The sequence below is a fragment of the Acomys minous genome, assembly GCF_964271855.1.
Source record: "Acomys minous genome assembly, chromosome: 20".
Lineage (NCBI taxonomy): Eukaryota > Metazoa > Chordata > Mammalia > Rodentia > Muridae > Acomys > Acomys minous.
Genome location: NC_140502.1, coordinates 20,643,134 through 20,660,933, shown reverse-complemented (window position 1 = coordinate 20,660,933; position 17,800 = coordinate 20,643,134). Strand labels below are relative to the sequence as shown.

The 17,800-nt window shown below is 45.1% G+C and overlaps 2 protein-coding genes across 11 annotated transcripts in view; one reads left to right on the top strand and one right to left on the bottom strand.

Moving 5' to 3' along the window:
- LOC311591567 (uncharacterized protein) overlaps positions 1-17,800 on the top strand; it is a 180,413-nt gene that overhangs the window by 48,372 nt on the left and 114,241 nt on the right. The gene's annotated exons all lie outside the window — the stretch shown is intronic.
- Positions 1-17,800, bottom strand: part of LOC311591569 (uncharacterized protein) — a 234,599-nt gene that overhangs the window by 137,680 nt on the left and 79,119 nt on the right. For 4 of the 9 annotated variants that reach the window (XM_084771307.1, XM_084771343.1, XM_084771317.1 and 1 more), the window contains one exon: positions 17,196-17,322. The exons of 4 other annotated variants lie outside the window; for them this stretch is intronic. In XM_084771307.1, coding sequence (XP_084627433.1) covers positions 17,196-17,322 — 127 coding nt within the window. Of the gene's footprint in view, positions 1-12,686; positions 15,026-17,195; positions 17,323-17,800 lie in introns of those variants that run through there. One more of the 9 variants, XM_084771337.1, reaches the window with a different exon arrangement.

Below are 17,800 nucleotides of genomic sequence, written 5' to 3'. Positions count from 1 at the left end.
GGTATCTGTTCCACGGGATGGGTCCCTAGGTGTCTCTGGCCTGCGAGCTGGTCCTTCTCCCAATCCAAGTGTGCTGGAGCTGGGTCTGAACCTTCTGTCTCCTCTGGTCCTCTCTGCCTATGTCTCTCACTGCAATGGCCGGTCTCCTCCCCACCCCCCCAATCAGGAGTCAATTAGAAACACAATAACCCGGGTGGAGTCCCCCGCCTGCTTCCTGAATTCCAGGCTCAGGATGGCTCCACCCAGTCTATCTCAAGGTTAACCTCAGGGAGTATCCATGGTGTGTCCAAGGGTAAAGCCAACCAAGACTGCTTTTACCTGTGACAAACCCTACAGTCCTTCCCACAATACAGCCTTGGATAATCTGTGGGAGCAGCACAAAGTAGTCTAAATTATAGGCAGAAGCTAAGAAAAACTCCTATATCGGGGATTACAATCTGACCATAGACTGGAGGGAAAGGAGGAGAGTTGTAGCATGGTGTGATGTATTTTCATGCTAATTACTGCTTGCTGTCTCAGTGATCCACCTTTTCATTAATAAAATGCCATCCCACCTGGGCAGGGCAAAGGAGATAGGTGTGGCTAAGGTTGGGGGGGAGGGAGGGAGGGGAGGAGGGAGGGAAAAGGGAATCCTGGGAAGAAGAGGAAAGACCGCCATGAGGAGGAAAGAGAGAGGCCCGAGGGTCCCGAGAAGAGAGGAAGGCCACCATGGGTTAGATGGAAGAGAAACACTTGGCAGGCGTGGCTGGAGATTCGGCCAAGATGAAGAACATTAGAGCAAGTATTTGAGATTATGCATGGGAGGTAGTTTGATAGACATTATCAGAAGCAGATGGCATGGGATTGGGACTGGGATCTCATACCTGCCCCACTATGGGAAGTAGTAGTTTAAGGGATTGATATCTGCCCTACCCCAGGTTAACTAAGGCTATTTTAAAATATAATAAGTGTTAGTGTCTTACTTGATTGCTAGCCAGGCATACTGATAATACTGGTAATATAGATAATTTACAAACTACTGAGGACAAGCAATCATTAACAATTCAAGTTTACTAAGAACCTTTTTGTCACCAGTAAATAATTAAACTTTTTTTTTTTTTTTGCCATATTGGTGAAAGACCCTCCTCACGGAGTGTCCTTCGTCAGGGAGACCCTCCCCAAGAACCAGCGAAACCAAAAGTCCGGTTGCAAACGCAAGAGGCTTTATTGATTACACGGGTACCCGGGCGACACAGTCTATCGGATGACTGGCGCGCCGAGTGAAGGGGAGGAGACCCTTTTATAGGGTGGGAAGCAGGAAGCGGGAGTTACAGAAGCGAGAAGCATAGTTACAGGGTCTTGATTGGCTAACTTAATGTGGCTAGATTTAGCTCTGGTTAGGGCTTTGGAATCAGGAAATGGTTAGGCTAGCCTATTCACTGACCATACATCCTGTTTTTCCAATAACTTGGCCCCAGGGCAGTTTTCCAGAACCGCTTGTGTAGACCTTGTGAAATGGTGGGTGACCATGAACCTTGTGACGTCTGCGAGCCTTGTGACATGGTGGTATTTTTCCAGTCTGACTGAGCCTTTCAGGTGACCTCCCTTAACCATTGTACAAGCCTTACAAAATAGAATCATTTACAAAATAGCAAGCCTTGACTAAACAACATTTAGAAGTGGGGTCTTTCATTCCCCTCTTTTTCTATGAACTAGAATGGAATCTTTCATTCTATTTCAGTTTCCATTTCCTGCTTCAGGCGATGGTATTGCTGGGTGAGGACCATCGCTTGGATTATGGATAACCTATCTTTCATGAATTGGACCAATCTGTTGAGGATGCAGGGTCCAAATAGGAGAATCAAGAGTATAATAATGATTGGTCCCAGCAGGGAGGAGATTAGGGTGGTAAACCAGGGGGACCCATTAAACCATCTCTCGTACCATGACTGGCCTGACTCAAAGAGACGCTGTCTCTGCTTTAGTCTTTTTCTTAATTTGCTCATACTATCTCTGACTAGCCCAGTATGATCCGCATAGAAACAACATTCCTCTTTCAGAGCTGCACAGAGTCCACCTTCTTGAAGGAACAGAATGTCCAGTCCTCTCCTGTTCTGGAGGACCACCTCAGAGAGTGAGGTTAATGATTTTTCTAGGGCCGATATAGATTCTTCTAATGTCACAAGATCGGTGTGCATGGCCTGCTGGAGCTGTCTGAACTGGTATGTTTCAGCTAGGGCGGTGGCTCCTGTTCCTATTCCTGCAGCTATTCCTCCCACGGTGAGACCGCCTAACAACAAGGCTAGGGTGAGGGAGACAGGTTCTCTGGGATGTCTGGTCATTCCTTTATAATGAGAGTATATATAACTAGGGTGATGGTAGGTAACCCTGGGCCAGACTTCGACCAGAACACAGAAGTCACTGGTTTGGGTAAGCACTGTGGCTGACACACAGGGGGTTAGTCCCGAGTTGCAGGCCCATTGAGTCCCAGTAGGCCCGGTGAGCCAATATTTGCCGGGATAGATCGTGAGGGTTTTGTTGCATAGGGCCTGATGGGAGTGGGGCACTTTTTCTAAGCAGAGCCCTTTTCCCGGAGAGTGCTGCCAAGCGAGCGGCTTTATCGGCCATCCTGTTTCCCTCTGCCTCCAGGGAAGTTCCTTTCTGGTGCCCGGGGCAGTGTATGATGCTGAGTTCACGGGGCAAGTGTAGGGCTTTTAGCAGGGCCAGTATCTCAGTCTTATTTTTAATTTCTTTGCCCTCCGAGGTCAGTAGGCCCCTCCTCCGGTAAATTTTTTCATGGATATGGGCTGTGGCAAAGGCATACCTGCTGTCGGTGTATACGTTGAGGCGTTTACCGCTGGCCAGCTACAGTGCTTTGGTCAGAGCTATCAGCTCGGCACGCTGGGCTGATGTCCCCGGGGGGAGAGGGCTGGACCAAATTACATCCTTGGTGGTTGTTACGGCGGCTCCTGCTCGCCGTTCTCCATTTTCCAGGAAACTGCTGCCGTCCGTAAACCAGGTGCAGTCAGCATTCCGGAGGGGCTGGTCGGTTAGATCAGGGCGGGTCCCGTGAGTCTCAGCCAGTATTCTCCTGCGTATTGAAGTCCCATTTAGGGCGTTTTAAGGGAAAAGCGCTATTAATCTCGTTGAGCAGCTGGGTTGGCCGCCCGTTCTCTCCTGGGACATTTTTCCGTGCCTCTTGAATGACTCGCTGGTATTTCTCGGTGGTCAGGAGCGTCTGCAGGAGTTGCTGGCAGTCGTCCCAGGTAGGCTGGTGAGTCACTAAAATAGACTCGATCAAGGAAGTAAGTCTAGTGGGATCCTTAGAAAAAGGAGGGTTATTATTTTTCCAGTTGTAGAGGTCTGAGGCAGAGAAAGGCCAATATTGAATTTGTCCTCCATTGCCTGCTCGCAAGGGAAAAGCCTGGGAGGTGGCGTCCGGGGTTTGTTCCCGGCGGTTCCCGCAAGCGGCCCGCCACAGGGGAGGAAGCTGCTGCTTGGGATTGGGGAGGTGCCTCCGGAGCGGCGGGAGGTGCAGCACCCGCCGGGGGCTGAGGGCCCTGGTAAGGTGGAGGGAGTGGTTAGGTGGCGAGGAAAGGAAAGGCTTAACCCAAGGGGGTGGGTCGCGGACCAGAGTCTCCCAAGTAATGATGTATGGGACTTGGTCAGGGTGGCCATGAGGGCCTGGGTCCATCACCTTTGCCTTAACCTGTAAAATGAGAGTCAGGTTAAAAGAGCCCTCCGGTGGCCAGTTAACATTGAAGGTTGGCCATTCGGAGGCACAGAACGTTTGCCATCGGTCCTTACGGACCTCCACAGATTGGTTGTGTGCGATGGTCCGGACTTCCCTGAAATGTTTAAGGGTTAAGGTCAGCGGGGTGGTAACTGTCTGGCCCATGTCTGCAGAGAAAGGGAGTGTACACAGAGTGACAAGAAAGATTAACAACAAACCAAAAGAGATAGATCGCGCTGCGCGGTGCCGGCACCAAAATGAAAGTAAACCAATTGGAGACTGCGTTGGGGTTCTGGTTTCCCCGTCTCCCAGACGAGGAGCGTATCCGTTGACCAGGGGCGAAGCCCCAACCAAGCCGAGTCGGATCGTCCTCTCAGATGGGTCCTAAGGACCCCGGATACCCCCATGGGACGTCTCCCAGGGGTGTGGAGGAGAAGTCCGAGTTCGTCAACTCCTTCTAGCCTCCACCAGATACTAATGACCCAATTGAGTCTCAGAGTAGCACAGAGATGGAGGACAATCAGGAGACAAACAAGACACACAATACCCACAATGCCAGCAGCAGAGAACTTACCTCCCGATTTTGGGTCGGTGGTCCCTGGGCGGGGGTCTCTATCCCGGACGAGCCCCCAAATGAAAGACCCTCCTCACGGAGTGTCCTTCGTCAGGGAGACCCTCCCCAAGAACCAGCGAAACCAAAAGTCCGGTTGCAAACGCAAGAGGCTTTATTGATTACACGGGTACCCGGGCGACACAGTCTATCGGATGACTGGCGCGCCGAGTGAAGGGGAGGAGACCCTTTTATAGGGTGGGAAGCAGGAAGCGGGAGTTACAGAAGCGAGAAGCATAGTTACAGGGTCTTGATTGGCTAACTTAATGTGGCTAGATTTAGCTCTGGTTAGGGCTTTGGAATCAGGAAATGGTTAGGCTAGCCTATTCACTGACCATACATCCTGTTTTTCCAATAACTTGGCCCCAGGGCAGTTTTCCAGAACCGCTTGTGTAGACCTTGTGAAATGGTGGGTGACCATGAACCTTGTGACGTCTGCGAGCCTTGTGACATGGTGGTATTTTTCCAGTCTGACTGAGCCTTTCAGGTGACCTCCCTTAACCATTGTACAAGCCTTACAAAATAGAATCATTTACAAAATAGCAAGCCTTGACTAAACAACATTTAGAAGTGGGGTCTTTCATTGGTTACAGTAAAAACCTTGTCCTCAATGAATTTGGGACTCCAGTTTCCATCACATATGTTTCAGTGGACTGATAAATACAGGTTACAAAAACAAAGCATTGATTTTTTTTTTGTCTAATAAGTACAATTCTAAAAAGCCTCCAGAATGGAATTGGTATGCTGTACAAAGCAACGTGGCTATTAGGCCAGCTTGCACACTGCAGATGTGAGAGGAAAGCCCCTGGCTCCAGGATGTTGTTTGAAGGTGCCTTACAATTTTACTGAGCAATATAAATCAATATGAATGCAGGGCATTGGTTGGTGTGTACTTTAAAATATGAATCCTACTTACAAGGCCTATCTCCACTTCCTTGAGGAGTGGCTGGGCCCTAAGGTTTGAGCACCTCTGCACTGCAGATACAGAGGGAAGCTTCCTGTGAGGAAGTGGTGCTTCAGTCAACACAGGTTCTGCCAATCACCCACTTTCGTTAAAGCCCTTTCTGTGTGCTCTCTGCATATGCCTGGACGGATGGTGAGATTTCCCTGCCATGTCATATCTAGAGGCTGGAAACTTTGCAACTGTTGTAATCGGTGACTACATTTATAGAGGAAATTTCCTTTCATCTGGGATTTCTGACATTTGTGAATAGTTGATCTTCCAGTTGGGTGGTGGCCAGCACTTCAGGAGGCAGAGGCAGATGGATCTCTGAGTTCAAGGCTAGCCTGGCTCCCCAATGAGTGGTGTGACCCCACAACAGGGAGATCACCCCAGATGAAGACAAAAGGAGAAGCCATCAGCTTTGGTAAGTCACCTGGGAAGTACTCAAGGAGAGAGTTAAGGATGGAAGTACCATAATAAGTGGGTTTATAACTGTATATAGTGCAACTCTAAATGGCTTCGAAAAAAGTAGCAGAAAATGAAAAGCAAAATGGCTCAGATGAAATTCTACCAATACAAATTAAGAGTATTATCATTTTGATATTTTATACTTTATTCTTAATACCCATAATGGCTGTCTTGACTTGCTTAAAGAAGTGAATTGATAAGATCCATGCTTTAGAAGGAAAATTAGAATTATAAATGAGAAAAAGAAAAATACTCAGACACAGACAGAGGAATTTAGGCAAGCTTAGGGAAAACCTATAAATGAGAAGAAGAAAGAAAACTTTTCAGACACTGGCATAGGATTTTAATAAAGATCCCACCATATCACGCATAATGAAACTGAAATGGCGCAGGCTAAGATTGTTACAAAACCAATGTAATGTTTATCTAGTTGCTATACAACACATGCCAGGAGATGATAAGTACCCCCAAGGTTATAATAAAATTAAATGAAATTTTATAAATATATTAGATTTGAGGCAATTTAAAGAAAACAGTTGTCTCCCGTGATACGCATTCATCCTATGTGAAGCAGATTCTAAATTCATGGGTGACTCAGAACAGGATTAATCCCCCCAAGAGTAGAAAGATTTGGCCACAGGAATGTTGGAACCTGGTCCTTGTTAACATTGGCAGTCATGGTGGAAAGAGAAATGGAAAGCCATAGAACAATGATTATCAGGTCAGAGGTGCTGATATTTCCCAGGACCAACTGGTAGGTAAAGGCTAATATGCTGATAAATGTAGGCAACTTGCCTTTGAAGATCCTACATGGCACTCTGTTGTCAAGACACTTTAAGTGCTTGGGGGATAGGGCTGAAAAATCAAGAAAGAGGTCTGAGTCTGTGGGACTCTGCGGGTAAGTTTGAAGTCTGTTGTTGTTTTTTTTTTTCCCAGTTACTCATTCCATGCTCAGTCTATGAAGAATGGGCTCAATTTCTCAGCGGGGGGTGGGGTGGGGGTTCTTGAAGGATCAAGAAAGAGGGCCAAATGATTTACTAAAATTATATAAGGCCCTAAAGAAACCTTCACTGATTTTTTTTTCAATGATTGACTCAGTAGTTAGGAAAAAAATACTAATTGAATCTTTGGATTTTGAAAATGCTAATTCAGAGTGAATAGACCTTTAAAAGCAAGACCAGCATCAATAGAGGAATGGATTAGAAATTCTGATATTGAATCTCAGTATATGATGCTCACCTGATAGCAGAAGCAATTTCTAAAAGTCTTAGGCAGGATCAAAATGGCAGAACTCTTCATTGTGGTAAGGAAGGACATGTGAAAAGTGGCTGTAGGCAAAATATTCCTGAAAATCGTGGTTTTTCTAGAGATGATCCAAAAAGAAGGGCTCAGCCTTCCAGAGTGTGCAGAAGGTATGGCAAGGGCAGGTGTTGGACTAATGAATACAGATCAGCAAAGGATAGGCAAGGTAACCCTTTCCCATCAGGGAGCAACTGAGGGGGGCCTCTCGCCTACCCTAACGTCAAATTTGATTAAGTCTTTCCCTGTGTAGGAGAAACCCATCCACAGAGCAATTAAAAGATTTAATGGCTGTTGTGAAAAACAACACTGCTCTGGATATAACCAAGGACAGAACAGCTTTAATAGGTAAAACAAAACATTCAAGAAAGACCACAAAATGAATACAGTGGAAAACTGCTATAAATGATCAGAGACCAAGGAACACTTGCTTTGCCAGTGTGTGATGAAAATGGGTTTTCTTGAAGCATGTGTCTTTATTCTATGTTAGATATTAGACTGTACACTGTCACATGGCCCACACCATCTTGAACATCAGTTTATGAGTATTTTCTAAAATAAAAATATTTTTTGTTGTTTGGAATTAAAAACACAGGAGATCTAAATTGTTTAAGTAAATTCAAAGGATTTAAAGAGTTCAATAAAAACATTTACATAACATAACTGAATTTGCAACGGAACTAAAATTTCCATTGCAATGATGACAGTTGACAATATTAATTCCATCATTTGGGAGACATAAACGTTTAACCTGAACACTCAAGAGATAGTAGCATGCAGATCTCTGAGTTCAAGGCCAGACTGACACAGACCAAATTTTAAGTACAGAAAAACTTGTGTCCAGGTGTGGTGGTTCACACCTTTAATTCTAGCACTGGGAAGGCACAAACCTTTGGTCTCAGTACTTGAGAGGTAGAGACAGGCTCATAAGGATTACAGTGATTTAAATTAAAAAGCTTAATGCAAAAGGCAGCCTCAAATTCAAAGTGAATGTACTTTTTTTACTTAAAAATAAATACACTTAAAGTTGTATTTAGATTTAATTTTTCTAAAAAGAATTTTCATTAATTTCAACTTAAAGATAATACTTGTTTATTGTCAAAAAAAAAAAAAAACCAAAACATTTTGCCCTAGGAAACATATAGCCTGACCTAAAAAACAAACCCTCCCCCTAAAAAAAGGAAGAAAGAAAAAGGAAAAAAGAAATAAAGAAGCCCCCAGAGTTAGGGTTGAGTCAGGGTTTGTTTTAATCTTTCATGGAGAATGAAAACATCTATCCAAAGAATCCACAGATCACTGGATGAATGAAACATCTGAAGAAAAAGGATGGCTCATCAAAAGAAAAGTATCAAGGAGTAAATTTGCCAAGTGGTATCACACACTTCTATCTTTACTGCCTTCTAACAACGTAAGTGGTAAATGGTCTTAATGCGGTTCCAAATCAATTAAGAATTAAAGCTGTCCTTGGGGTTGGAGCGTGGCTCTTTCTATAAACCCATGCATGTTAAAGAAAAATCCAATATCTCCATCCATATTGGAAAACCCACCTGGTAAAGGACAGAGGAATGCAAAAAACAAACAAAGGGATTCTTTTATTGCCACAGATCTCATAATCTTTTGGTTTTCATTTGAACCTCTAACTTTTTCAATGTATAAATATTACCTCAAAAATCTTTTAAGATTATTATGTACATGGGAGGATTGTAAGCTTTGTCACAGGTGAAAGCAGTCTTGGCGGGCTTTGCCCTTGGACACACCACGGATACTCCCTGAGATTAACCTTGAGATAGACTGGGTGGAGCCATCCTGGGCCTGGAATTCAGGAAGGAGACCTGGGGACTCCACCTGGACTACTGTGCTTCTAATCGACCCTCAATAGGAGAGGGAGACTGCCCCTTGCACATGACAAACAGGTAGGCAGAGAGGACAGAGAGGAGCAGCAGGTTCAGACCGGGCTTGAGTGCACGTGGATCGGGAAGAGGATCAGGGAACAGACTGGACCAGTGCACAGGCCAGAGAAATCAAGGGACCCGTCCGGTGGAACGGATACCGGAAGGTTCACTCTTGTTTCATTTTAACCACTTTTCCCCCTTTTGTGTAAGCTAGTTAGGTTGTATAATAAAGTTTAATTGTTAAGAAACAGAGCCAACATGTACATACGAACTTTATGTTGATGATACTCTTAGTCATACAGAAAATTAACTGATTCTATAAGCATGTTCCATATAGCTTCCCATGCATGTGTCCAGCTGAAGATTAGATGCCCCAAGAAGACAGAAAACCTCTGGTGACTGTCTGGTTAGCCAGCATCCTCTGTCGTTTCTATAGATTTAAAAGCTGTTTGTTCTGTACTTTCAGTTTTCTTGGGTAATATTTATCCTTCCTAGGTCTCTGATGGGGTTGAAGACTAATGTTTATAGTCTTAAAGCTTCCCTTATCAACACTAAAAACGAAAGTTTAAGCTTAAGTTGGTGCCTAAGAAAATGTTTTAGGACTACAAAGGTGCTTCTATGTTGAAAAATTCAAGTTAGAAGAAAATGATTTTGTACAGAACTTTGGACTCACTGGGATAGGACAGAGATTGGAAACTTTTTCCAAAGCCGTCAAATGCAAATGGAGTGAACATTGTAAATGTAATTCCTACCTGATAATTCTCAAAGTTATTCTTATTGTATAGAGTTTATTAACATTAGAGCGGGGCGTGGTGGTGCATGCCTTTAATCCCAGCGCTCGGGAGGCAGAGGCGGGTGAATCGCTGTGAGTTCGAGATCAGCCTGGTCTACAGAGTGAGTCCAGGACAGCCAAGGCTAACACAGAGAGACCCTGTCTGGAAAAACCAAAAAAAAAAAAAAAAAAAAAATTAGAGAAAAGGCCATTATTTTAGAATAAAGGGGGGAATGAAGCGGATGTTTTGGTTTCTTTCAAAACTCAGTTATGCTATGTAAACATGTTTTTGTTTTAAACTCAGATGTTTGGGGCTGCTTTAACTTGTCCACAGTTGTCTTGTGTTTAATCTATGATTGTCTTGTGATCTGGCGGGAGCCTGATCAATAACAGATGTAGATAATTTAATCCTAAAATTTCTGAGAAGGTATTATAAACACCAGAGCTGGGAGAGATCAGGGGGTGAGGGGCTCCAAAAAGGCGGAGGCTGCTCCTCTCCCATGCCCTTTCTGGTTACTGTTGATCAAGTTTGATGGGAAGAATGTAGAGATATCCTGAAGTGAAGACTGGACTTGCACAAGGAACCCGTGGGCCCTAACCAGTAGGAAGTATCTATGAGACCCACTAATGTCTCCTACCTAATATTAGGATTTTGAAAGTAATAGGTTGGATAAGATTGGATAGGGGTGGGTAGAGGCATAAGAACCCTAATAAAATAGATTTTAAAAATACACATTACAGCCGGTGTGGTGGTGCATGCCTTTAATCCCAGCACTCAGGAGGCAAAGGCAGGTTGATATGAGTTCGAGGCCAGCCTGGTCTACAAAGTGAGTCTAGGACAGCCAAGGAGACACAGAGAAACCGGGTCTCAAAAAAACAATGTGTGTGTGTGTGTGTCTGTGTGTGTCTAAGGATTCAAATGTTGATTTCTGTCGTCCTAATACCTGGATTAAATTTTTGTTCTGAGATTTTTCCTGTCTAAACACTGCTTCCCCATTGTTCCCTGGTATATCAATATAACAGCTTAATTGTCAATGGTTGAGCAGGGAAGAGAATAGAGTTGGACTATCTGGAAGTCTGGGGAGGAGAGAGAGGGGGGAGGGATGGGAGAGCGAGGGGCAGTAGGAAATTCAGTCACGGGCAGAAGTCCAGGAGCCGCATGGTGTGTGTGTGGGGGAAGCAGCTGGAACAGAAAGTGTGATAAATTGGAAAGTAGCTCAGAGGTTTTGGCCAAGAGGGAGCCAGACCAGCTTAGGTTTACAAAAGAATAATTGTAGTGGATGTAAACATGTTTTTGTTTTGATCCCAAGTGTGGGATGTGAAAGACTTGTGTAAGGCTGTGTGGTGTTTTTCTGCTGAAAACAGACTTGTGAAAGAACAGGTGATGTTTGTCCACTGAAAAAGGAACTGCCTCTTGTTGGGGCATGGTCTTTGATAACTGACAAACATCCTCGTATGGACTCTGAGACGATACATACGAGCCCAAGAGGCAGGGCTTTTTGGTCTTGACCGTTCACTTCACTTCCAGATGCTCCTACAGAGAACTGCTCCAGCGAATACTTCTACGTTCTGGATTCCAGTTGCTGCTCTGGGTTCCAGTAGCTATGGTTGCAGTCACCTTTGCTGAATTGCTGGTTTGGTGTTTAATTGGTGCTGGAATCCTGCTGACTATGCCAGTGGAATTGCACCAAGAACTGAGTCAAAAAAAAAAAAAAGCTACTTCTCCTGTTCTTATTAACCTCTTTTCTCTATCTAGTGTAGGTGGGTTGGAAGGGAGGTGTAAGCATGAAAGAATCCCAAATAGAGTAGGTTTGAAAACAGCTCAAAGCCTACACATAATACTGCATGGGATTGTGCCGTAAAGTGTGTTAAACAAATGTAATAGTCCAGTCTCAATTATATGGCTGTTAACTGGGCAAGAAATTGAAACACGCATGCATAAAACCACCACTGAAAGAGAACACCCTTGGAGACTCCTTTTCATGCTCAACCTCTTCTTCTTCTTCTTCTTCTTCTTCCTCCTCCTCCTCCTCCTCCTCCTTCTTCGCTTGTCTTGTGTCCTTTTTTCCCTCCTCTCTTGGATTCATGGCTTGGATCTGTTGGTCATTGGCTCTTCCTCTTTTTATAAAACAATCAGAGATAGCTGGGAAGAATTCTTAACCCACATCAATAACAGGAGATTCCTCAATATTCATGACAATGCCCCTGTCTGGACTGTAACGAGATCTTGGGGCACAGAAATCAGTATATGAATACACAGTGCACAAGCCCATCCTCCAACATCTCACCCCTGCCCTTTGCCTTAAGAAAAAGCATTTTCTTATAACAAGAAACTACATACAATAAGGACAATTATCAAACAATTGTGAGAACTATTAGTTAAGGAATACATTCATTATGTCCAGTCAAACTTCGGTGACAGTACTATCTATCCTATCTTGATGAGATCAGGCCTCTGGCCCAGTAAATAACTTTTTGTGAAGCCAGAATAATAAACAACTTGCCAACATTGTTCTAGCAAAGCTCGACAGTCGACTTCTCTGCCTCCAGGTGGCCCAGTTTGGACATTGTGTCTACAGCTGAAGCATGGGCACTTTTCTTGCCCAGTAGCTTACTTTGCACTTTTGAAGCACACTCTTCAATGGAGGTTCTTCAGTATAAATCATCTTCTTTGCATTGGAATGGGTGTGCTGCCAAGAAGTGACAAGTCTTCTGCCAGAAAAGACTTTTACAAGTAAAACATCTTTCGATGCCAGTATTTTGTAGATCGCTGAGTTTTTGAAGACCAACTATCTATCTACAGTGTATCTGAATAGGCAAATATTATTTGGTTTTACTTATTTACTTTATGTTCAACTTTGACAACTCCTTTCCGTAATTAACTAGATCATGTTAGTAAACATGATCAAGAATTTGATTAATTTGCATTTCTTAATTATCATAAGCAGCTTGTAATAGCAGCAATCAAGGACAAATTCAATTTTTATAGATTTGGATGCAATCCATTGTTTATTTTATCCTGTTGAAATAAATACAAAACATCTCTGCCGGTGTAACACATTTCTTGTCTTCTGTTGTGAAGGCATGACTAATGATGTTTTCTTTTAGGATATTTGCTGTTAATTTTTCCCAAATAGCTGCTACAAACTCTTTGCAAATCATCATTGATCACCCATAACAAAATACCTAGGATTCCTGTTGGATTTTTTTCCCTTAAAATGGAAAATTATTCCTCTTATAAATAAATCACAAACCTTTTATATATGTCTTTATTTTTTTTAAATTGTATGCTAAGAATCCTTTCTAAAATACTATCCTCCCTTTGCATAATGAGTCCAGTAGAATTAAGAGTTGAGGGCAATATAACTCAAATATATTCCCGGCAATGTCTCCCAAACTTCAGGGTTGGGGTAGCATTTAAAATTAAGCAGCATGGAGACCACCTGACACCAGAACAAACAGATTCCCTGCAGTATAGACTCTTTGGTGGTTGACAAGATGTGACCTCTGACTGAAGCCCTCACAGCACATGCCTTTACCCAGTGTGGACCACGTGGTGCCTGAGCAAGTATGAGGCCTGACTGAAGCCTTTCCCACGCTGCTGACACATGTATGGTTCCTGTCTTGTGTGAACCCTCCTGTGAGTGCTAAGTGCTGTGCTCCAGCTGAATTCTTCCCCACACTTCTCACTTGAATGGTTTCTACCTGGTGTGACTTTTCTGATGGACTTGGACATAGGACCTACGGGTGAAGGCTTTCCCACACGTGTCACATTTGTAGGGCTTCTCCCCCGTGTGCACCCTCAGGTGGGAATGCAGAGTTGAAGCCAGTCTGAATTGCTTCTCGCACACATTGCATTTGAATGGCCTCTCACCAGTGTGGATGTTCTGATGAAATTGCAGACCTAAGGCACTGCTGAAGCCTTTCCCACACTCCTCGCATTTATAGGGTTTCTCTCCTGTGTGGACACATTGGTGGCTGTGACGGCTGACTCTCCAGGTGAAACGCTTCCCACACACATCACATCTGTATGGTTTTTCCCTGGTGTGAACTCTTTGATGATCTTGAAAAGTCGACCTCTGACTGAAACCCTTCCCACACACACTGCAGCGAAATGGCTTCTCTCCTGTATGGACCCGCTGGTGCCTATGGAAGATTGAGCCTGAACTGAAACCCTTCCCGCACTCCTCACATTTATATGGCTTCTCTCCTGTGTGGACCCACTGATGGCTGTGGAAGTTGTAATTGGAGGTGAAGCACTTCCCACACTCTTTGCACTCGTATGGCTTCTCCTTAGTGTGGACTCGCTGGTGGGTGCGAAGGCTCCAGCCACACCTGAAACTTTTGCCACAGTCTCCGCATGTATACGGCTTCTCTCCTGTGTGAGTTCTCTCATGGATCGTGAGGTGTCCGCTCCGTGTGAAGCCCTTCCCACACACCTCACACTTGTAAGGCTTCTCTCCGGTGTGCACTCGGCAGTGGATGTTGAGATCTGACCTGCGTCGGTAGCCTTTCCCACAGGTGTCACACTTATAGGGCTTTTCACCTGTATGGGTGGGCAGGTGAGCATACAGTTGTGAGCTCTGGTTAAAGCTCTTCCCACAAACAGGGGACCGGTATTGTTTTTTTCCTGGATGAGCACTTTGTTGAATGGGGACACTGGAGCTATGTCCGGTGATCTCATGTGTACTAGGCACAGGGGACTCATTGTCTAAGAGGACCTGCTGATGGAGTTCCAGACTGGGGCTGTCAATGAAGGTGTCTTGGCCCTTGCTGCGCTGGGAGGCCTTCCATTCTGTATAAACATGATGCTGGGTGAGAGGTGATTCAGGAATGATAACGTTTCCACCGTCAGTGGCGCTGTGGGCTTTGCTTATTTTATGCAGCTTACGGTTGTCGTGGTGGGAAATGCAACCCAGAATGTCAACTCCTGGAGCCAACAGTTGTGGCTTGTTATTCACCAGAGTCTGTGCACAGTGCTGCTGAAGGTTCCATCTATCAGTAAGATGTGTTTTACTCCGTGAACTCTGAGCTCTTCCAGACAGAAATTCCTTATTTTCAGTAATGCTGGAATGGTGGCCTTTGAGATTCTCAAAACAGCTGCCATCCACGAAGGCCCAGTGATGCTCTTCTCCAGCCCCGTGGCAGAAAGAGTGGCACTGCTCCTGGCAGTGAGGACCCTTTCCTTGAGTGTTTATTACAGCATCTGGAGTTCTGGCCAGTTTGATGACATCATGGCTTGTCACTGGCCAGGATGAAAGTGATCCCGGTGAAGGACACCTAAATTCTGGTGCATGGACAGTCTCCATCTTGTCTGGACTTAGGCCTCCTGGAGAAATAGAGAACAGAAGGTGATATGAGGAAGGATGGGGACATGGAAGGTCCGAGTCCTCAGTTCTCTTAGCAACCTGAACTGGAGACCAGCATCAAACATGAATGTCCTAGAACTCTGAGGAACAAAGAGTGAGCACTCAAAAGCAAGCCACAGTTGAGCCTGGCAGAAAGTCTGTTGTCAGCCCAGGAGTGAAGTCTTGAGGTTGGACTCAGCCTTTGCTGAGTATCTGCCTCATGGCTCCCTGCGTAGCTGAGCAGACTGAGAAGGAGAAGGAAGCACTTCTCAGTATCTGGACATTTTTTACTTGAGGGAGGGTGTGGCCTGAAGAATACATGGGTGTGGCTCTTCCTCTGGGACTGGAGGGAAAAGAGAAAACAGGGTCTGCCTGATCCTGATATGTTTGCTGGGCACAGTCAACCAAACTGGTTACTCTAGTACTTGGGGAGCTGAGGGAGGAGGGTCAAAAATTTCAGGGTAACCTGGACTACACAGCAAGACCTTGACACGAAACAAAAAAAAATGAAAACAATTTGATTTTCCTGGGTATAGCATCAGACCAACAGTCTAAGATGGGGAGCAGCACAATGCGACTCTGGTGATGAGGGAAGGATGCACCCCACACAAGAGTACCAGCAGTGCTGGGCTTCCTGCAGATGCACTTAACTTTCTGGGGTCAAGGACTTAAGAGATTGTGGAAACTCCCTGCAGCTAAGAAAGACAAGGAGGACAGACATGAGGCAGGGGTGTCCTTGCATGGAGGCCCAAAGTATCCGTTTTGTGAAGCTTGATTGTTTTGGATAGACCACAGAGGCTACAGATGTCAGAGCTATGGGATACTTGCCAAGCAAATCTGGAAACAGGGATTGAACCAGACCGGGAGAAAGAAGTGCGTTGTGGTCAAAGCTGAAAGGAGCACTTTAACATCAGACAAGGAGACGTAGACTTTGGAGTTTGTTCTTTTGGTTTTTGTTCAGTAGTTCCTCACTGTGCTCCCCTTCTTCCCTTTTTAAATTGTTTGTTCTGTGCCGTTGTATGTGATCTGGTTTTGATTTTGATTTTGCAGTGGTTAGAGTTCAGATATAGTGTAAGTCTCAGAAGAGACTCAGAGTGAGACTGTGATGGAGAGTAGAGACTTCCGTGGATGGACTGCATGCGTTTAGCACTCTGACGTGGCTACAAGCTATGGGGGCCTGGGTGTGGGATACTGAATGGGAAGAGGCCCCACCAGGCTCATGTGTCTGAATGTTCGGTCCACAGGCAGTGGCAAGGCTTGACAGGGATCAGGAGGTGTGGCTTGTTGAAGGAAGTGTGTCACTGGGCTTGGTCTTTGGAGTTTCAAATACTCAAGCCAGGCCCAGTGTCTCTCTCTTCCTGCTGTCTGCAGATCTGGATTGAAATTGTCTGCGACCACGTCTGCTGCATGCTGCCATGTTCCCACCGTGATGATAATGGACTAAAGCTCAGACAGAGTGAACGAGCCCCAGTTAAATGCTTTCCTTCATAAGAGCTGCCATGGTCATGGAATTAAGTAAGAACGCCCCCTCCTCCTGCCATGGGCACCCACACAGACCCACACCCACACCCACACATTCTCACACTCACAAAGAAATGCTCTTAAGTTTTTATTTAAAGCACAGCATGGGGCTGGAGAGATGGCTCAGAGGGTAAGAGCACTGCCCGCTCTTCCAAAGGTCCTGAGTTCAATTCCCAGCAACCACATGGTGGCTCACAACCATCTATAATGAGATCTGGTGCTCTCTCCGGTGTGTAGACATACACGTAAGCAAAACACTGTATACATGAATAAATGAATCTATCTTTAAAGCACAGCATGAATGTGTAAAATGAAGTCTTAAAAAAAAATAAAGTGGAGGCTGGAAAGATGAATCAGTGATGCAGAGCACTGGCTGCTCCTCCACAGGTTTGGTCTGCAGCCCCCACACGCTGGCTCACAACCATCTGCTACTCCAGTTCCAAGGGATCTGATGCCCTCTTCTCCCCTCTGTGGACACCAAGAATGAATGTGGTGCACAGACGTACATGCACACAAAACATGTACATAAAATACACAATAAATAAACCTACAAGGAAAGCAGTGGAGTGTAACCAAGACACCACATGTGAACTTCTGACATTGTCAAGGGACACAAGGTGCCATCCTCACCCACTGACAGAAGGTTCCTGAAGTTCTCCAGCATCACGTCATGGTACAGCTTCCTCTGGGCAGCATCCAGCAGCCCCAGCTCCTCCTCGCTGAAGACCACGGCCACATCCCTGAACGTCACTGCCTCCTGTGACAGCAAACACATGCCACCTGAGTTTCATACCCAATGTCACCAAGACCTGAACAATTGTTTACACAGCGCCTATTGTGTTATTTAGGGTTTCTACTGCTGGAGCAAAACACCATGACCAAAGTGCAAGGTGGGGAGGAAAGGTTTTCTTTGGCTTTCACTTCCATATTCCTGTTCATTATGAAGGAAATCAGGACAGGAACTCAAACATGGCTTGAACATAGGAGGCAGGAGCTGATGTAGAGGCCACTGTCTTGCTCTTCATGCCTTGCTCATCTCGCTTTCTAATAGAACCCAGGACCATCAGCCCAAGGATGACACCACCCACAGTGGGCTGGGTCCTCCCACACCGATCAGTAATTGAGAAAACACCTTATAGCTAGACCTTATGGAGACACTGTCTCAACCGAGGGTCCTTATTCTCTGATGACTCTAGTTTGAGTCAAGTTGACACACACACCACCCAGTACACACA